The sequence below is a fragment of the Microcaecilia unicolor genome, chromosome 5, assembly GCF_901765095.1.
Source record: "Microcaecilia unicolor chromosome 5, aMicUni1.1, whole genome shotgun sequence".
Lineage (NCBI taxonomy): Eukaryota > Metazoa > Chordata > Amphibia > Gymnophiona > Siphonopidae > Microcaecilia > Microcaecilia unicolor.
In genome coordinates, this window is record NC_044035.1 from 326,718,960 (window position 1) to 326,741,418 (window position 22,459).

General features: G+C 43.8%; 1 protein-coding gene across 12 annotated transcripts in view; it reads left to right on the forward strand.

Moving 5' to 3' along the window:
* Positions 1-22,459, forward strand: part of TERB1 (telomere repeat binding bouquet formation protein 1) — a 241,566-nt gene that overhangs the window by 145,420 nt on the left and 73,687 nt on the right. For 11 of the 12 annotated variants that reach the window (XR_003942250.1, XM_030204477.1, XM_030204483.1 and 8 more), the window contains 2 exons: positions 12,859-12,920; positions 16,043-16,141. Coding sequence is in view for 11 of the 12 variants with exons in the window: in XM_030204477.1 (XP_030060337.1) it covers positions 12,859-12,920; positions 16,043-16,141 (161 nt within the window). In the remaining variant the exon portion in view is untranslated. The remainder of the gene's footprint in view (positions 1-12,858; positions 12,921-16,042; positions 16,142-22,459) is intronic. The other variant, XM_030204475.1, reaches the window with a different exon arrangement.

A 22,459-nucleotide genomic window follows, 5' to 3' on the forward strand; every position in this document is an offset into this window, starting at 1 on the left:
TGGAGCTGAGAAGACGCTTCACAGAGCCTCTCTAGTCTCAACTGTGGCAGTTTTATTTCAGAATTCAGTCTCCTTTTTTTCTTTTTAAGTGCTTCATAGGACCAGTTTTTACTCCTCCTGCCACTTTTTCTTTTTCCTTAGATTATTTTAGCACTTCAGGTTTCCTTTACTTTTTTGTGGCTCCATGTCCCTTGTTGCCAAGTATAATAGGGTGATATTTTTTTCTGCCTTTTTCTATCATTGAGCCCTTTGATTTCTCTTCTTCCCTGACTAGTCCCAGAGAATTTCCAGTGGTTTTAAGTAGTGTACCAGATGTAGCAAGACCATATCAAGGACTAATCCTTATAACTGATACCTGCCATGTTTGGGGCCTATCGATAAAGCTCTCTCTTGTTATCTCTGTCAACAGATAACCAAATAGACCCTTGAGAGCTGAGAACAGCACAAAACTAGCTTTGGTGCCAAAAAGTTTGATCCATTGATGTCTGCATCAGTCCCCATAGCTCTGGGAGCTGCAATGGACACTGGAGATGCATCAGCATTAAGTAGGTCTCTGCCTGCCTCAACATCAAGTGTTGGCAGCGCCCATTTGAGCTGTGCATCCTCAGATCTGGTACCGAGGACTTTTAAGGATTTGACATCATGCTCGTCGGTGCTAAGAAACCCCAATCTAGTCCATCATGTGGAGGCCAAGAAGCACCAACATCAATCCTCCTTGAAGCACAGCACTAGGAGCACCAGGGCTTTGGAGCCTCCGCTGAACTTGAACTTCTATCAGATCCTTCCCAGCCACATGAGAAAGTCCCTTCCTGGGGATCTCTCCTTTGCCAGTTTTGTAAGGGAAATCGCAGAGATCATCCCATTTAAGTTGGAGGTTGAGGATGAGCCCAGGGCAGAAATATTGGACATCTTTGACTTTGAGACCCCTCCTAAGCAGTCTGTGACAGTGTCCGTTCACAGCATCCTTAAGGCTGCTCAGATAACCAGGAGACCCATCTTTCTGTGCAACCCATTCAAAAAAAAAAAAAAGACTGACTCTTTGTATAGAGTCCAGAAGGTTCCCAGATTTGAAAAGCTCCAGCTGTCTTACCACTTTGTGGATATTGAATCTACCCTCAAAAGAGCCAAGAGCACTGTCACACCCCTCACCTTGCCAGTAATGGCGCTCCCTCTGTCGGTGTAGGGCCAGGGTTCCCTTCAACAGCATCTCTTCCCCGTCTCCTTGCTCCATGGGGATTGGATCCCCGTGACTGGTGTCCTGGTTGTCCATCTCTCAGCCCTCAACCTATGGGCTTGGCTTGGGCCTCCCCCCTCTGGGACCAACGGGATCCCTTGCTCTCTTACCTCACGGAATTCCTCTACCGCTTCAGGTTGGTTTTCGATGTTCCTGGGCTTCCCTCTTCAGCGACCGGGGAGCTCCTCCAGATCCAACAGGGTACTGGGTCTGTGGGCGTCTACGCTGTATGTTTCCGAACCTTAGCCTCTGAGGTAAGATGGAATCAGGAGGCTCTCACGGCCATATTTTGGCCAGGGTTAACTGATAGAATCAAGGACGAATTGGCCGGCAGAGAACTTCTGACTGCTCTGGATGCCCTGATCACCCTATGCATTCATATTGATGTACGGTTCCGAGAAAGGACCCAGGAACGTTCTATGCAGTGCAGGTCACTGAGGCCACCCCCTCGGATTTAGCAACCTTTCTCTCCCAAAGGGGCTATTGGTTCCGTCCAGGGAACTTCCGAAGAACTAAAGCTTAGTGTGTGCTAACGGACATTAGCACGCAAACTGGGTGCCATGTGGCCCATATGTATGAAATAGGACACATAGCATTTAGCAGCACTAAGCTGTGTTAAAAGGGCCCCTACATCCCTCATCTTGTGCATGGCTCTGATCTGGTTTAAAAACAAAAAAACATTGTAGAATAGGGATGGATGTATAAATTTTTGGCCCACCCAAACTGTGCTCTTTGAAATTTTTGCATAGTGTAGATCTCCACATGTTAATAACAGCTTCCCGAAATCGTAATTTATGCATGTATGCAATACATGCTTGTAAATGCTGTTAATGCATTAAAATACTTCTAAAAGAAAAACCTTAATGTGTTTAATATGATAGCATGATGCAAGTATAAAACATTTTTCAACTTTGTCAAGCGAACCTAGAGAGATGTTTCACATCTTTTGTTAAACTGCTTTTTTTTTATGTTTGCAAAAAAAATACTTAAGGGCCTGTGACGGGGTTTATAGGACATACCCTTTACCCTTAAGAAAAGTCCCTCTTTAATTAGCCTGGTCCACCTTAAGAATGCAGTTCCTGCCCCTGGAGGAAGTAGGCCGGGAGGGGCGGAGACACTACTGGGAAATTCAAAAGACAGGGCCAGCAGGCAGAAGCTAGGAGAGCCCAGGGAGGAAAGACGTGAATCCCCACTGTGTGCTGCTGAAGCGCCCATTCAATAATTATGACCTAGCTGAGGTAAGCAATTGTTACTTTTTGAATTGACTTTGCAAATCTGTTTTGCGGTCTGGCAGGAGCCAGATCTGGAGTCCAGGGAGTTACCCGGAAAATTGTAGGCTGTGTTTGGGGCGTGGCAACCCCAACAACCGTGAACTGTATTTCGCCTGCTGCCAGAGGCCTGCCTAAGACTGCTGGACTGCAGAGGAATTCCCACCCTATGTCTCAGGCCATGTGACGGAACAGCTCTGAGAATCTCTTTAAATAAATTAGTTTCATCCGCTTGTCTGGCTGTATTATTTCACTGGTCACGCCTAATCCCCGCTTGGGGTGTTGCATGTTGTGGTAGTGGTAGGATCCTGAGCTTGTCCTGCCTAAGAAAACCGAATCTGTGACCTCTGGGGCTCTGGGCCTATTGATGACACAACACGGGGACAACAGTTTCTACAGAGCTCGCAGGCTCAGGCGGGGGTTAGCTGTCCAGGTCCCTAGCCTATCAGTGACCCCTCCAGTTTCTGTATTAAAGAAAATGGTACCGGAAGACCAATTTTGAGAGAACTGCCTGATTTGCCAGTTGGCTAGAGACATCGTGGACCGCGATGGACTGGAAATAATACAATTGAGAATGAAGTGGATAGAGCACCGTTCACGGAAGAAAGTGTGTATCAACAACTTGAAAAGCTAAAGGTGGACAAAGCCATGGGACCGGACGGGATCCACCCCAGGATATTGAGGGAGCTCAGAGAGGTTTTGGCGGGTCCTCTTAAAGATTTGTTTAATATATCCTTGCAGACGGGAAGAGAACGGCGGAGGTGGTCCTTCTTCACAAAAGTGGTGATAGGGAAGAAGCTGGAAACTACAGGCCGGTAAGCCTCACTTCGGTTATTGGAAAAGTAATGGTAGCCTTGCTGAAGGAAAGGATAGTGAATTTTCTGGAAGCCAATAAGTTGCAAGATCCGAGACAACATGGTTTTACCAAAGGGAAATCGTGCCAAACGAATCTCATTGAGTTCTTTGATTGGGTGACAGGAGAATTGAATCAGGGACGAGCTATGGATGTAATCTACTTAGATTTCAGCAAAGCTTTTGACACGGTTCCCCACAGGAGGCTCTTGAATAAACTGGACAGGCTGAAGATAGGACCTGAAGTGGTGAACTGGATTAGGAACTGGTTGACGGACAGACGCCAGAGGGTGGTGGTGAATGGAATTCGCTCGGAGGAAGGAAAGGTGAGTAGTGGAGTGCCTCAGGGATCGGTGCTGGGGCTGATTCTGTTCAATATATTTGTGAGTGACATTGCCGAAGTGTTAGAAGGTAAAGTTTGCCTATTTGCGGATGATACTAAGATCTGTAACAGAGTGGACACCCCGGAGGGAGTGGAAAACATGAAAAAGGATCTGAGGAAGCTAGAAGAATGGTCTAAGGTTTGGCAATTAAAATTCAATGTGAAGAAATGCAAAGTGATGCACTTAGGGAATAGAAATCCACGGGAGACGTATGTGTTAGGCGGGGAGAGTCTGATAGGTACGGACGGAGAGAGGGATCTTGGGGTGATAGTATCTGAGGATTTGAAGGCGACGAAACAGTGTGACAAGGCGGTGGCCGTAGCTAGAAGGTTGTTAGGCTGTATAGAGAGAGGTGTGACCAGCAGAAGAAGGGGGTGTTGATGCCCCTGTATAAGTCGTTGGTGAGGCCCCACCTGGAGTATTGTGTTCAGTTTTGGAGGTCGTATCTCGTTAAGGATGTAAAAAGAATTGAAGCGGTGCAAAGAAAAGCTACGAGAATGGTATGGGATCTGCGTTACAAGACGTATGAGGAGAGACTTGCAGAACTAAACATGTATACTCTGGAGGAAAGGAGAAACAGGGGTGATATGATACAGACGTTCAAATATTTGAAAGGTATTAATCCGCAAACGAACCTTTTCCGGAGATGGGAAGGTGGTAGAACGAGAGGACATGAAATGATATTGAGGGGGGGCAGACTCAAGAAAAATGTCAGGAAGTATTTTTTCACGGAGAGAGTAGTGGATGCTTGGAATGCCCTCCCGCAGGAGGTGGTGGAAATGAAAACGGTAACGGAATTCAAACATGCGTGGGATAAGCATAAAGGAATCCTGTGCCGAAGGAATGGATCCTCAGGAGCTTAGTCAAGATCGGGAGGCGGGGCTGGTGGTTGGGAGGCGGGGATAGTGCTGGGCAGACTTATACGGTCTGTGCCAGAGCCGGTGGTGGGCAGCGGGACTGGTGGTTGGGAGGCGGGGATAGTGCTGGACAGACTTGTACGGTCTGTGCCAGAGCTGGTGGTTGGGAGGCAGGGCTGGTGGTTGGGAGGTGAGGATAGTGCTGGGCAGACTTATACGTTCTTTGCAGAGCCGGTGGTTGGGAGAAGGGGCAGGTGGTTGGGAGGCAAGGATAGTGCTGGGCAGACTTATACGGTCTGTGCCCTGAAGAGCACAGGTACAAATCAAAGTAGGGTATACACAAAAAGCAGCAAATATGAGTTATCTTGTTGGGCAGACTGGATGGACCGTGCAGGTCTTTTTCTGCCGTCATCTACTATGTTACTATATCTGGGGCATTTATTGACCGGCAGCAGTCAGATGGCTTTTCAGGATGTTAATCCTGTGGGGAAGGCCACTTATGCAGAAGTAAAAGCAGCCATTCTGGAGAGAGTGGGCTGCACCCCAGCAGTTCCAAAACAGTTCATAACATAACATAGTAGATTATGGCAGATAAAGACCTGTATAGTCCATCCAGTCTGCCCATTAAGATAATCTCATTACGTATGGTATGAAGTGATACATCATATGTATACCTAATCTTGATTTATCTTTGCCATTTTTAGGCCATAGACCATAGAAGTCTGCCCAGCACGGGCTTTGTTCTAAAATTTCTGAAGTTGTCAAAGTCCCTGAATAGGTCACAGGTGAGGAGTAGCCTAATGGTTAATGCAATGGACTTTGATCCTGGGGAACTGGGTTCAATTCCCACTGCAGCTCCTTGTGACTCTGGGCAAGTCACTTAACCCTCCATCGCCCCAGGTACAAATAAGTACCTGTATATACTATGTAAACTGCTTTGAATATTGTTGCAAAAACCACAGAAAAGCAGTATATCAAGTCCCATTCCCCTAGGAGTTTTTTCTATCCACTCAAGGATGTTGCCTGGAGATGGCTGCAACTGGAAGGGAAAACAGGCCTGGAGATCGCAAGAACCATCCTCCTGAAGCAGTTCCTATGTCAGACCTGTGAGTTTTTGTACCAAGTAGAGCGCTGCCGAGCCCGGTACTCGGACCAAGTTCTGCTTGGTGGCCGGATAACCCCGGGTTTCACCTGCACTGACCGCCATTCCCCAGAGGTTGAGCCCCTAGGTGCGGGCGGCCTGCAGGGCTTATGAGATGGAGCAGGAAGCGGGGTGATGAACGTGATGGCCAGACAGGCAGCAGGCAAGAGAGTGATCCAGGTACAGGCAGAGTCAGTAGGCAGGCAGCAGGTCAAGAGAGTAATCCAGGTACAGGCAGAGTCAGTAGGCAGGCAGCAGACACAAGAGTAATCCAGGTACAGGCTAAGTCAGCAACGAAGAACAAAGTAGAGGAGAAGCACACTACTGAGAAAGTAACACCTACCAAAGTAGAAGCCAAAGCAAGGAGTCTATGGAGAGCTCAGCTGATAAAGTGCTGGCATCTGGCATCAGCAGGGAGAAGGGGCACAGCCATAGGACAAGAGCAGGGGAAGGAGGAACCGGAAGACCAATAAGAGAGAAGCAAGGGAAGCTAGGCAGAGGAAGAGCAAACCCAGGTGGGTGGAAGCAAAGCAATCAAGAAGCCTGGAAGCCAGGCAGAGAGAGAGCAGAGCCAGGTTCATGGAAGCAAAGCAATCAAGGAGCCTGCAGCCAGAGAACAACACACACATGGCTCAGGGTTGTGCCAGTCAAGTGTGTGTGTCGACGGGACCCTACGCAGCCCGAGGACGCCACTTGTGTTGAGGTAGGGGACATGACATCCTAGAACGATTACCACTGCTTATGAAGAAGTGGGTGCAACAGCTCACCAAACTAACCCCAGAGAGTTAGAAGCAGCCAAAACCTTTTACCAGGCCCAGCCAGAGTCAGAATCTGGTAAAGAGAAGAAGCGACCTGGAAGGAAAAGAGAGAGAACTGGACTGGACAACACGAGAGATCAGAAATCACCCTCTAGCCCTGGGTGTTCGAGGAAGGGATCAGAGCGATGGAAACACTCATCCTCGCAACCATACCCCAGTCTCATGAACCATACTCCTCCACCTGTTTCAGGTATGGGGGGAAAGGTCACATAGCAAGAGGAAGATGTTATGGATGTGAATTTGATAGCCACTCATGGCTGTAATTTTGTGGAGCTGCCTCTCCAGGAAATAGAAACTGTGTTTTACAAGTGGAGCTAGAAGGACACACATGTCAAGCACTAGTAGACTCTAGCAATGTCAGGACTCTTGTCTAGAGAGAAGTACTCAACCGGTCACAACTAAACTATGAGTGCATTGTAACCCTGGCCTGTGTACATGGAGACCGGAGACAGTATCCGACAGCTTATTTGTCCTGTAAAACATCTGTGGGACAAGCTCATCTGGAGGTTGCAGTCATGTATTGGCTACCTTACCCAGTGATTTTGGGCCAGGATTTCCCCAATTTCTTAGCTATTTGGGCCTGGCAGATTGATGGCCCTAAGAAGGAGGAAGAGTCTTTTCCTGAAATCTTCCCACTGGAGGACCCTGATTTATACATTGAAAGCCCAAAGTTGCCTTAACCCCACTGCCATCAGCGGTTAGAGAAACTGCAGTACTCTCTGAATCTAGGAGCTGTTGTAGAGGAAGATCTAGAGCAGGGGGAAGATGATTGGTCAGATAACCCCAACCCTTTGTGCAGTCTACCTGAATGGAGTAGTGAGAGAGCTACGGGGAAATTCAAAAGAGCGCAGAGGACGAGTCTCTTAGGGCAGCCCGAGCTAGGGTTGTTGTAGTGGATGGGAATCCCGTGGGCAATCAGGACTCCACCAACTTAGCACCCCCTTATTTCGTGGTAAAAAATGACCTGCTTTATAGGGTGGCCAAGGGAACCCTGGAGGGGGAAGAGGTAGATCAGCTGTTGACACTCCAGCCCTACCATAGGCAAAATATGTAGGTAGCCTATAGCCACCTGCTTGGAGGTCACCTGGGGGATGAGAAGACCCAGATTTTAGCCTGGTTCTTCTGGTCTGGGGTATTTAAGCAAGTAGAGTTCTTTTTCCAGTCAAGGGTCCCACCTGCCCCTTGTGCCTATGACCCTTGTTGACACCCCATTTGAATAGATAGCCATGGACTTCGTGGGACCTCTGGAATGTAGCACCTGGGGCCATAAGTTTAACCTGGTCATTTTGGATTATACCACTCACTATCCAGAGGCCATCGCATTGCAGAACATGAAAATCACTTCAGTGGCTCCTGAGATGTGGGAAGTCTTCTCCCAGATGGGAATCCCTGCAGAAATATTGACCAACCAAGGTACTACCTTCATGTCCAGAGTTATGAAGCAAGTATTTGCCTTGCTCAAGGTGAAAACATTATGGACTTCAGTATACCATCCACAGACAGAAGGTCTATTGGAGCGCTTCAGTAAAACATTGAAACATGTTGAGGAAGTTTGTCACCGAAGATGGGAAGAACTGGGATTCCCAACTCCTGTATATAATGTTCGCCATCCAGGAGGTGCTCCAGCGTTTGACAGGTTTCTCTCTGTTTGAATTGCTATATTGGAGAAGGCCTAAAGGAATTCTGGATGTGGTCCAAGAAGCTTGGGAAGAAGAACCCAGTCCAGGGAGGAACTTGTCTGACTATGTACTCACCATGTAAGAAAGTCCAAAGAAAGCAGATGAAACTGCCAAGCTTTGCCTGGAAAAGGATCAAGTGATTCAAGCCCAAGCCTACAACCAGAAGGCAGTTCAACAGAGCTTCCATCCAGGCTATAGAGTCCTAGTCTCTCTGTCCTCTTCGGAAAGTAAGCTGCTAAACAAGTGGCAAGGCCCTTATAAAGTTGTGGAAAAGACAGAACCTGTCAGCTATAAAGTAGCACAACCTGACGAGGGACATGGCGAAGATTTTTCATATTAACTTATTAAAAAGGTGGGTCCCTATGATGGCAGGCCTAGTTCAGAAAAATGACTTTAGCCCAGAGGTGCTAATAGACTCTGGACCCTTGCAAGTTCCATTGGTGACCAGCTGTCGGACTCACAGAAGGCTGACCTGGAGCAGTTGGTACACCAACATGAAAAGGTGTTTTCTGAAGTGGCAGGCCAGACCCACCTTGCCACTCACAACATTATTACTGAACCAGGAGTGGTGGTTCAGCAGCGTCCCTATCGAATCCCAGAAGCCCGGCAGCAAGCGGTAGCAAAAGAAGTCACTGAGATGCTAAGATTAGAGTTATCAAAGAGAACTGGGCATCTCCCATTGTACTGGTGTCGAAACTGGATGGAAGTATCCAGTTTTGCATCGATTTCAGAAAGGTGAATGCTGTCTCCAAGCTGGAGGCCTATCTGATGCCAAGGGTAGATGAGCTCATTGAGTGGCTGGGAGGGGCCTGATTCATTTCAACCTTAGACCTGACCAAGGGATTTTGGCAGGTACCTCCAGACGCTAAGGAGAAGTTAGCCTTTTCAACACCCCAAGGGTTGTTCCAGTTCACTGTGCTCCCATTTGGCCTCCATGGAGCTCCAGTTACCTTTATTTATTTAGATTTTGCTCACACCTTTTTCAGTAGTAGCTCAAGGTGAGTTACATTCAGGTACACTGGATATTTCTCTGTCCCAGGAGGGCTCACAATCTAAGTTTGTACCTGAGGCAATGGAGGGTTAAGTGAGTTGCCCAAGATCACAAGGAGCAGTAGTGGGATTTAAACCGGCCACCTCTGGATTGCAAGACTGGTGCTCTAACCACTAGTCCACTCTTCCACTGGTTGATACAAACCAGTATATAAAGCAGTGCTCAAAACAGCAGGCTGATTTTCTCCAGGCAGCTCTCGCATACAAATGGCGACAAAAAAGCTGTGCAGATCACCCCAGTGCCTAACTTTAGCATCTCATGGACTGCCTACTTAGACCCCGTGGTGACTATGTGGCTGTCTACTTGGATGGCATTGTCATGTACAGTAAAGATTGGAGGACCCATCTTATCCAAGTAGAAGCACTACTGGATAGTCTACAGGCCACTGGATTAACAGTGAATCCCAAGAAGTGTTTCTTGGGAGGACAGGAAGTACAGTATCTGGGGTATTTGGTTGGGAGAAGACAAGTGAGATCTCAGATCTGAAAGTTAGAGGAAATCAACCATGTGCCAGTCCTCAGATGAAGCAAGTTTGAGCCTTCCTTGGAATTGTAGGGTATTACTACTGTTTTTTTCCTGGATTTGCTGAGAAAACAGAGCCACTAGCCTGCCTCCTGCAGAAGATGGCTCCTGAGAAGGTACACTATAGAATTGGATGTGGCCTTCCAAACTCTAAAGAAGGCTATTTGCTCAGAGCTGGTGCTGGTCAGCCCAGATTTTAACTGGCCCTTTATTGTTCAAACGGATGCATCAGATGCTGGGCTTGGGGCATTCTGGTCCAGGAAGTGGATGGAGAAGACTGCCCGGTGGCATACATTAGCCAAAAGCTGTTCCCAAGGGAGAAAAACTACACTGTGATCGAGATGGAGGGTCTTGCGGTCAAATGGGCCCTGGAGACATTCTATTATTATCTGTTGGGCCATGATTTCCTGCTGGTCACTGATCATCAACTCCTGCAGTGGATTGCCCGTTGTACAGATTCAAATGCATGTGTAATGTGATGGTTCCTCAGCCTTCAACCTTTCAAGTATTGGATACAACATCGGGTGGGCCAAGAACATGTGAATGTGGACTTTTTGTCCCGGGAGGTAGGCCCCAATTTGATAAGCACTCCACTAATATGGTTGAGCTGAGGAGGAGGGTATGTGATGGGTTTTATAGGACACTGCCCTTCACCCTTAAGAAAAGTCCCTCTTTAATTAGCCTGAGTCTCCTTAAGAGTGCAGATCCCACACCAGGAGGAAGTAGGTCAGGAGAGGTGGAGACACTATCGGGAAGTTCAAAAGACAGGACCAGGCAGAAGCTAGGAGAGCCCAGGGAGGAAAGACGAATTCCCACTGTGTGCTGCTGACATTCAATAATTGTGACTTGGCTGAGGTAAGACATTGTTACTTTTTGAATTGACTTTGCACATGCCAAATTTGCATGTGCAATTTTTAGCGACTTTTAGAGAATTCAGGGTTATATATATAGGTACTTTCACTGTCCCTAGTGGGCTCACAGTCTAAGGTGTCTTTTCTACCTGCAGCAATAGAACGTTAAGTGACTTGCCCATGGTCACAAGGAGCTGGAATCCAACCCAGTTCCCCAGGATCCAAACCAGTTCTCCAGGATCAAACCACTAACCATTAGGCTACTCCTCTTAAAAGACAGCTGAAGTGGGAATTGAACCTAGGTCTACTGGTTTGCAGTCCACTGCACTGACCACTAGGCTGCTCGTCATGCGTGCTGGTGCAGTTTTCAATGCGGTAATTGCTGAGGACATGAGCATGCTCCCAACAATTACTGCACAGCCTTTGCACTTAGTGCATTTTAATTTTCTGTTAAGGCACACTAACCACAAAATCATAGCACAATTTAGTAAAAGACCACCTTAGTTTTTCTAATTTTCCTACAATTGTTGTCTAAATATTATACATAGAATGTTTTTATATATTTAATTTAACATTCTTATATACCACTAACAAAAGCCAATGGTGTAAAAATAAACCCACCTATATAGTTTTTTAAAAATTTACAAAAACATGTGATCACAACACCTAACAAAAATAAACTTAATGCAGCCATACAAATAAAGATTTTTAAATGTTAATAGCCGGCATATGCCAAACTCTTCTGAATAAACAGTTATAGTGCCTCAATATACTTTTCTGTCATGTTCTCTGATTCCCTGACACTTCCTCTAATCCATGGGGAATAACCATGTTGACTTTTTTCAGAACTAATACATGGTCGCCATTCTTACTGCTTTCAGTGGCTTAGTTAGCCATTAAGGTTAAGACAGATATTTGTGTAGGCCTTCTTGAATGGATAATCTTAACCCGAGAACATCTAAAAATTGCAGTTACCCAGTTAAATTTAAGCCATATCCCCAATATGGTTCTGATTTGTTTCTCTTCTGTCTGCAAAATTCTGATTGGACATCGATATCTGGCTAAAAGTTATAGGCTGACCAGCTCTAAATTTAAAAATAAAGCTTTATATTGTTAACTTCAAAGTTTACTGTAAAGATATTTTTGAATATCAACTTTCACATGTTTAAAAGTTGAAAGATTTGATATTAAAAGAAATTGTGGTGGGGGAGGGATATTAACCAATATATAATGTATGCAAATATGTCATTAAATCTTAAACCTGTCAGTTTTCTATTCCTTCCTGTAAAATGTACGCTTGAAGTACTGCAGGAAACAGCAAAGGAGAGATTATTGTTTATAACGGATCATCTTCAAAATCTGCACCTTAGTCCACAAAATCATGTACGGCGTAGTCCAAGGATACATGACAGACCTTATAGACTTACCAATAAGAAACAAAGTCAGATCGTCAAGATCCTACCTAAACCTACACTACCCAAATTGCAAAGGACTGAAATACAAAACAACTTACGCAGCCGGCTTCTCCTACGTAAGCGCACAACTATGGAATGGGCTCCCAAAAGCTGTGAAAACAATCCACGACCACTTGAACTTCAGGAAATCACTAAAAACCTACCTCTTCGAAAAGGCTTACCCCAACGACCCCACGTAACCCTCTTCACCTACCAACACAGCGTGACTATGATCGAACAGGTCATAACGCAATCTTCATCCATTCCGACGCTCCACTTATACCTCATATGATCACTATACAACTTTGTATTTGTTGTCCACCGATTGGGCAAACGCCTTTGACGGTACTATGTAAGCCACATTGAGCCTGCAAATAGGTGGGAAAATGTGGGGTACAAATGCAACAAATAAATAAATATTACTTCTCACCAATTTCTTCTTTTAACTCTATAACCTTGGAATCTCTCATACTTTTGAAACTTACTTTCCTGATTTTTATTTCTCTCTTGTACATGCATGCCTTCATTTCATTTATCCATGTATGTTTTTCTTCCTTATTCCACTCTTTCACCTATCTATTAATGCACTTGGTTTTTTTTTTTGTCCTGCATTGAAAAAAGTAGCTAAACAAAGGTATATTAAATGTGCATTCATTTAGGATTGATATGTGTTTTTCTACAGATGCTTTTTTTCTGCAGTATGTTTTGTTTTTAATTTTTGTAAATGTTGGTTTAATTTGTTTTTCAGTGAAGAGATCCCTACATATCCTGCTCCTGTTAGAAGAAACATGAAGGAAAACGTGTTGATAGGTACACATGTGTATTTCTTAGAGACCACTAAAAATATTGCATCTTTATTGTGTACAGTACAAGTTGTGCATTTGTAATAAATCAGTCAAAAAAAGTCAAATTGGACTTGGTGTTTAGGCTTATGCTTTTCAAACCACATGGAGAGTAATTCTACAAAGGAGCACCTATTTTTAGGCCCCAAGAATGTGAATCTTAGGTTCCAGTTGGACTATCAGTGCTCTCGCTGTTGCTCCACTGATTTATTTTTTCTTTCATCCACACTGCCTTATAATAAGCCTCTGCTGTTCCTCAGTGCCCCACAGACAGGGACTCTTCTCTCTCAGCCTACATCTTCTCAACCCACTCATCCCATATCTCACCTAAATGTGATTTATTTTTATGTTTATTTATGTAGAGCTAGTATAAAAGCTCATGGTAAATTTATTAATGAATGTGTGTGCATTATAGTATTTTATACTGCATGCATGTAAATGTGTGTCTCACCCATATGAACACCAACCTGCAAAATACATACCATCAAATATTGGCACGTAGCTTCAAATGAGGAAATAGCTGGAAAATGGTAATTTGCATCCGCACGTGGCAACATATGCATGTAAATGTCTAGAATATTGGCATTTACACATGTTCTTGCCATCTAATTCTAGGCAGCTTCTTTACAGAATTACCCATAATTCTTTAAAGAAAGTGCCAATATTTAGGTGCCAAGAATTTACCAGAATACTGGTATATGCTCCAGGATTCTATATATCGCGCCTTAATTTCCGCACAGAAATTGAAGTGTATTCTATAACAATGTGCGTAACTTAATTGGTTAACTAGATAATCAGCACTGTCAATTGGATGTTAATAAGCAATTAACTACTACTACTACTACTTATCACTTCTATAGCGCTACAAGGCATACGCAGCGCTGTACACCATACACAAAAAGACAGTCCCTGCTCAAAGAGCTTACAATCTAAATTAGACAGTAAACAGAACAACTAAGAGGCAAAGGAATAAAGAGGTAGGGATAAAAGGACAGGGTTAGGAGTCAAAAGCAGTGGCAAAGAGGTGGGCTTTTAGTCTGGACTTGAAAACAGCCAAAGACGGGGCTAGATATACAGGCTTGGGAAGTCTATTCCAGGCGTGAGGTGCAGCGAGATAAAAGGAACAGAGTCTGGAATTAGCAGTAGAGGAGAAGGGGACAGATAAGAGAGATTTAACAACAGAATGGAGTACCCGAGGGGGGGCGTAGGGAGAGACAAGAGTGGAGAGGTACTGGGGAGCAGCAGAGTGAATGCACTTATAGGTCAATAAGAGAAGTTTGAATTGAATGCAGAAACGGATAGGGAGCCAGTGAAGTGACTTAAGGAGAGGGCTAATGTGAGCATAGCAACTTTGGCGGAAAATGAGTCGTGCAGCAGAGTTTTGGACTGATTGAAAAGGAGAGAGATGGCTAAGTGGGAGGCCGGTGAGAAGCAGGTTGCATAATCAAGGCAAGAGATAATAAAGAGTGTGGCTAAGGGTTCTAGTTGAGTGTTCAGAGATGAAGGGACGGATTTTGCTGATGTTATAGAGAAAGAAACCAAAGAGAATCCACGTCCGCGGAGAACTCAATAGATCCCAAGGGGCAGCAAATAGAAGTAAAAGGAGTGGGAAAAGTGAACTAGGCTTGTCCAAATAACTGGAACCAAACAAATAATTAATGATAAAATCAACACAGTTTATTAATATTTCCTTAGGAATGACTCGACACAAGGCTGTGTTTCGGCCTGATGGCCTGCATCAGGAGTCTTATGTCTTAAGGAAAGACTAATGGTCTAATCTTGCATTTAGGTTGAAAAACAGAAGGCTTGAAATGGCAACATAAAGTTGGTCTTAAAAAAGACCGTTGTATCAAAACGTGAGGCACTTGAGTAAGCACAGACGCAATAGTACAACATTAGTACACGCTAACTGTGTAGGCACCCATAGGAATATTGTGGGTGTCTACACAGCACGCGCTAATGGTTAGCACGAGTTAAAAACACTAACGCGCCTCTAGAGCTTCTTAGTAAACAGGGCCCTTAGTTTGTAGGTGGATGTGTGGGCAGAGATGCATATATTTTATCTGTTCTAGTATTCATTAAAGGAAAGTAGGTGCCTACTTTCCTTTATATTGGCTCCAGATAGGGTGCATCTTTATAGAATTGCCCATAGTGCTTTCAAAAACTGTGATCACAACAGTAGAAATAGACTACTTTAGTAATGATCCTGAGTAGCTTTCTTAAACAGCATTAGATACCAAAAAATGCATTAAACCCTCCAAGGCAAGAAGTAACACATCAATAACTAGTTCATTGAATGAATACTGTAAGGGGAATACACTGTATACATGGATAAAAATTGCAGTTCCATGAAGAACTAGTCACTGAGTAGAAGAGACCATGGACAATAAAATGTTAATTTCTTAACTTAGCTTTGTGTTTTATAGAGTTTAAGGAATTGGACAGCCATACTATTTTTAGTTGCCTCTAGATGTGTTTGTTTGGATAAGGGCTTACCTTAATTCTTTAATGTTTCAAGTGACTAGTCAGTTTACAGAGATAAGATGGAGGGACCCTTGGGGGTAATGCACTTAGATGCAGTCTGTTTTCTTTGGGAAGTCAAGAAAATATGTTTCCCTTTTAGAGATCAGGCTCTCCAGTGCACCCTTATGTTTAACAGGTATCCTTGAGGGACTTTTCTCTTACAACAGTTTGGATGGTAGTAATCTGGTTGACCAGGCTGCCCTTTTTTGTTTGTTTGTTTTGATTGTGTTTTGTATTTTAAAGCTGTGGGGCCTTATCTTGCAGACACCCCTACTTAGTCTTTGGGAAGTGAGTCACCCTTTGATTTGGTCCTGTTCATATCAAAGGTAGTGCCTCTTTTTAACTTGACACTGTTTCTTACTCCTAAAAAGAAAAAAATGTCAGGGGAACAAGAAATCTCTGTTTTTATTGAACATTCATCAACCTCCTCCAGGGTGAATCTTAGAGCAATATTCGTTGGGGGCCTTATATAATACGGCTGCTTGACCTGCTTTAGATTCATTTGTCATATTTTGCATGTTAGATCTCCATTTAGGAATTGATTGTGTGATTTTTTTTTTTTTTAAGCAGATCCCATTATGTTGTGTTCAGACATAATCGACAAGGAGATCCACAACATTCTTGAGACTTCTACCTCTGGTACAGTACCAGATTCAAGATGCTCAGGTAAACTGTTTTGCATCTGAAAGTTATTTGTTTTGAGAATATGATAGGACTTTCAAGAACTATATTTATTTTTCTTTTAGTTATATTTGTACCCTGCGCTTTCCCACTCATGGCAGGCTCAATGCAGCAGGCAATGGAGGGTTAAGTGACTTGCCCAGAGTCACAAGGAGCTGCCTGTGCCGGGAATCGAACTCAGTTCCTCAGTTCCCCAGGACCAAAGTCCACCACCCTAACCACTAGGCCACTCCTCCAATTTTACTTGTGCACTCATAAAATTGCATGCATATATGCCAAATGCAATAGGAATATTTATCTGCCTTACTATATATTACCCAAGTGACTCTAGATTGAAGATAAATATACATTTGGGGTAATTTTTGTAAAGCTTTTTCTATGAGTAAAGCCTATGTTATATATAGAAAGGAGCTTTTTTACAATTGTGTTGCCATTTACACGTGTAAAAAGTAGGTACATTACCTACTTTTTTACATGTTCTATGTGTAGGATCATGGGTAGTGCAGAGGCAGATTTGCATATAGCAGACAATTCTACAACATAGGTGCTAGCATTAACACACCCAATACACAGGTAAATGTTTAGAATAATGGTATTTATGCATATATGTGTGCACATACATGTGTTACTGCTAAAATTCTGACTAAGCGCTATTCTGTAAAATGCCCACTTAACTTAAATAGCATATATTTACAAAGGGGCTATAAACATGAGTGAGGCTCAAATTTACATGTGTAAACTCACAGAATTCTGTAAGTTATGTGGGTATCTGCAACAGCTAAGCACTAACACTTACACCACCTCTATGGCCAGCATGTGTTCGCACCTAAGCCAATATGTGCTTATATACCCAGTTATGCTAGTATTCTATAAAGAATAGTAGACTCCTCCTTTCCCTAATAGAATAGGCTCCTACCATGCACCCTCCAGGCACCTAATTGTTAGAGATTTAAACATTATAAGGGCTATTCTACATTGAAAACAAGGACAGCATTCAGGGTAAATTTACGGATTAACAGTATTATCAATACTCTCAGCTTCAGACTTTCCTGCAACATTAACATTTCCAAGGGAACCTGGAGACTTTTTTCATCTTCTCAGTCTCTCTGCTCCACTCCCCGCCTTCACATGACAGCCCTATTAAGGTGGGCTAACAGATTTCAGGATTTCAGGATGTTCAGGTTTTGGGTTCTGAGGCCTCAACCATCCAGTGTCATCTATTAGGTTTGGATATTTTTGTTTATCAACAGAACATGTCATCATAAGTACATAAGTAATGCCATACTGGGAAAAGACCAAGGGTCCATCGAGCCCAGCATCCTGTCCACGACAGCGGCCAATCCAGGCCAAGAGTACCTGGCAAGCTTCCCAAACATACAAACATTCTATACATGTTATTCCTGGAATTGTGGATGTTTCCCAAGTCCATTTAGTAGCGATTTATGGACTTGTCCTTTAGGAAACCGTTCAACCCCTTTTTAAACTCTGCTAAGCTAACCACCTTCACCACTTTCTCCGGCAACGAATTCCAGAGTTTAATTATACGTTGGGTGAAGAAAAATTTTCTCCGATTTGTTTTTAATTTACTACACTGTAGTTTCATCGCATGCCCCCTAGTCCTAGTATTTTTGGAAATCGTGAACAGACGCTTCACATCCACCTGTTCCACTCCACTCATTATTTTATATACCTCTATCATGTCTCCCCTCAGCCGTCTCTTCTCCAAGCTGAATAGCCCTAGCCTCCTTAATCTTTCTTCATAAGGAAGTCGTCCCATCCCCGCTATCATTTTAGTCGCCCTTCGCTGCACCTTTTCCAATTCTACTATATCTTTCTTGAGATGCGGCGACCAGAATTGAACACAATACTCAAGGTGCGGTCGCACCATGGAGCGATACAACGGCATTATAACATCCTCACACCTGTTTTCCATACCTTTCCTAATAATACCCAACATTCTATTCGCTTTCCTAGTCGCAGCAGCACACTGAGCAGAAGGTTTCAGCGTATTATCGACGACGACACCCAGATCCCTTTCTTGGTCTGTAACTCCTAACGTGGAACCTTGCATGACGTAGCTATAATTTGGGTTCTTTTTTCCCACTTGCATCACCTTGCACTTGCTCACATTAAACGTCATCTGCAATTTAGCCGCCCAGTCTCCCAGTCTCGTAAGGTCCTTCTGTAATTTTTCACAATCCTGTTGCGATTTAACAACTTTGAATAACTTTGTGTCATCAGCAAATTTAATTACCTTGCTAGTTACTCCCATCTCTAAATCATTTATAAATATATTAAAAAGCAGCGATCCTAGCACAGACCCCTGAGGAACCCCACTAACTACCCTTCTCCATTGTGAATACTGCCCATTTAACCCCACTCTCTATTTCCTATCCTTCAACCAGTTTTTAATCCACAATTGGACATTTCCTCCTATCCCATGACCCTCCAATTTCCTCTGTAGCCTTTCATGAGGTACCTTGTCAAACGCCTTTTGAAAATCCAGATACACAATATCAACCGGTTCCCCTTTGTCCACATGTTTGTTTACTCCTTCAAAGAATTGAAGTAAATTGGTCAGGCAAGATTTCCCCACACAAAAGCCATGCTGACTTGGTCTCAGTAATCCATGTCCTTGGATGTGCTCTGTAATTTTGTTTTTAATAATAGCCTCTACCATTTTCCCCGGCACTGACGTCAGACTCACCGGTCTATAATTTCCCGGATCTCCCCAGGAGCCTTTTTTAGAAATCGGCGTTACATTGGCCACCCTCCAATCTTCCGGTACCACGCTCGATTTTAAGGATAAGTTGCATATCACTAGCAGTAGCTCCGCAAGCTCATTTTTCAGTTCTATCAGTACTCTAGGATGAATACCATCCGGTCCAGGAGATTTGCTACTCTTCAGTTTGCTGAACTGCCCCATTACGTCCTCCAGGTTTACCGTGAAGTCAGTAAGTTTCTCCGACTCGTCCGCTTGAAATACCATTTCCGACACCGGTATCCCACCCAAATCTTCCTCGGTGAAGACCGAAGCAAAGAATTCATTCAGTCTCTCCGCTACGTCTTTGTCTTCCTTGATCGCCCCTTTTACCCCTCGGTCATCCAGCGGCCCAACCGATTCTTTTGCCGGCTTCCTGCTTTTAATATACTGAAAAAAATTTTTACTATGTTTTTTTGCCTCTAATGCTATCTTGTTTTCGTAATCCCTCTTGGCCTTCTTTATCTGCGCCTTGCATTTGCTTTGACACTCCTTATGCTGCTTCTTGTTATTTTCAGACGGTTCCTTCTTCCATTTTCTGAAGGCATTTCTTTTAGCCCTAATAGCTTCCTTCACCTCACTTTTCAACCAGGCCGACTGTCTTTTGGACTTCCGTCTTTCTTTTCTAATTTGCGGAATATGTATGTTCTGGGCCTCCAGGATGGTATTTTTGAACAGCGTCCACGCCTGTTGTACAGTTTTTACTCTCTCAGTTGCCCCCCCCTAAGTTTTTTTTTTACCGTTCTTCTCATTTTATCATAGTCTCCTTTTTTAAAGTTAAACGCTAACGTATTTGACTTTCTGTGTACAGTTACTTCAAGGTCGATATCAAAACTGATCATATTATGATCACTGTTATCAAGCGGCCCCAGTACCATAACGTTACTCACCAGATCATGCGCTCCACTAAGGACCAAGTCTAGAATTTTTCCTTCTCTCGTCAGCTCCTGCACCAGCTGCTCCATAAAGCTGTCCTTGATTTCATCAAGGAATTGTACCTCTGTAGCATGTCCGGATGTTACATTTACCCAGTCTATATTTGGATAATTGAAGTCACCCATTATTATCACATTGCCCATTTTGTTCGCATCTCTGATTTCTTTTATCATTTCTGCGTCTACCTGCTCATCCTGGCGAGGCGGACGTTAGTACACTCCTATCACCGTTTTTTTCCCTTTTATACATGGAATTTCAACCCACAATGATTCAAAGGTGTGATTTGTGTCCTGCTGAATTTGTACTCTATCTGAGTCAAGGCTCTCGTTAATATACAATGCTACCACTCCACCAGTCCGGTCCACCCTATCACTACGATATACTTTGTACCCCGGTATGACGGTGTCCCACTGGTTATCCTCCTTCCACCAGGTCTCAGTAATGCCTATTATATCCAGTTTTTCATTTAGTGCAATATATTCCAACTCTCCCATCTTATTTCTTAGACTCCTAGCATTTGCATATAGACATTTCAGAGTATGTTTGTTGTTCCTATTTGCATGATGCTTAGTACCTGACACTATTGATTTGCCATCTTTTGTCTGATCTTTAGTTGTATTTAAGGGCACCTGGCCTACAATGGTCTGTTGTGCAACCTCACTATCCAGAAATCCTATCTTCCCTGTTTGTGAGGTATCTTTGCAAGATACCTTTTCCCGAACCATGCGCTTTTGAGCGACTGTTGGCCTTCCCCACATTTCTAGTTTAAAAGCTGCTCTATCTCCTTTTTAAATGCTGACGCCAGCAGCCTGGTCCCACCCTGGTTAAGGTGGAGCCCATCCTTTCAGAATAGGCTCCCCCTTCTCCAGAATGTTGCCCAGTTCCTAACAAATCTAAAACCCTCCTCCCTGCACCATCGTCTCATCCACGCATTGAGACTCCAGAGCTCTGCCTGTCTCTTGGGCCCTGCGCGTGGAACAGGTAGCATTTCAGAAAATGCTACCTTAGAGGATCTGGATTTGATTTTTCTACCTAAGAGCCTAAATTTGGCTTCCAGAACCTCTCTCCCACATTTTCCTATGTCATTGGTACCCACATGTACCAAGACAGCGGACTCCTCCCCAGCACTATCTAGAATCCTATCTAGGTGACGCGTGAGGTCCGCCACCTTCGCACCAGGCAGGCAAGTCACCAGGCGATCCTCACGTCCACCAGCCACCCAGCTATCTATATGCCTAATGATCGAATCACCAACTACAACAGCTGTCCTAACCTTTCCCTCCCAGGCAGCACAATTTGTTCTTACATATCAAGCTGCAGAGAACATTTTTGACCCATTCCTCTTTCACTCCTTTCCAACTCCCTTTTCCTTCCCCTAAACCCCCACAGCTCCAGCTGTACTACCTCAAATCATCAGAAGGATGCACACATTAATTGTGTGCACATTTAATCCGATGCGTGCCTCACCAAATTATTTCTAACCCAAATCACACCAGCCACATCCAAGATCTTTCAACCACACACACAAACAATTCAGAACCTTCATTTAATATCCCTTTTCAACTTCCCTCCCCCCCCCCCCCCCCCTCCCCGGTCCAGCCTCTAAACATAAGGAATATAAATTGCATTACTCCATTCTCTTGGGGAGAGCCTTATCAAGCTTAGTGCTCCATTGCAATCAAGAAAGGTTCCCCCTGGGCCCTATCTAATTGATTGCCCCACCACACTCTCTAGATAAGCCTAATCCTCCTCCAAAATTCATGGATGTAGACTGGAATCCAGAGCAATTTAGGGATATGGTATGTCTTCTTAAAGAGCCCTTAGGACAAAGGCGAGTTCACTACAAGCTGATACTTTGCTACCCAACCAAAAATAGCGAACAACAAGATACTAATTGAAACATATCTTTGGAAAAAGAGAGGAAAGGGCCTCAGAAGTCTGTGGTATGTAATACTTCATACAGCACGCTACAGACAATATTTCTATCATTGGCCAAAAAAACTCTCATCCATCCCTTCACACTGAAATTACTTCTTATCACTTAAAAATTTTCTTCTATATATCAATATCTTAAAAATAGCACACTTAGATCATCTTTGAAATTCCCAATGGGAACCCGTTTAACTCAACAGCTTCTTCAGGGATAATATGTGCTCAATTATTTTCCACCACATTATCTACAAAGCAAAATATAATCCATTACAATCTTTATCCAAACTCTTCAGCTTAGAGTCTTACTATATCAATTCTTATCACTTATTTACCACCATTTTTTCCATGTTTATCGGCATCTTAGCCCCATTCAAATTAGCGGTCATTTTTAACCAGAATGCCAATACAACTACCAATCAAATTCACTCATTTATTTAAAGAGCACCAACCTTATTCACTACTCATGGAGAACAGACAAATCAATATACGGAGAGCTGTAAATCGACTACAAAAATGCTGCCCACTCAACTGCTACAATTAATTCAGTAGGCTCCAAAGAATTCAGCCTAAAAATCCAATGTTGTTCTTGCCGTAGTAATTTTCTCGCTCTGCCACCCCACTTTGTGAGTAAAGCTCTATCAATTACCCATCAGCAAAACACATCAAAAGAATGT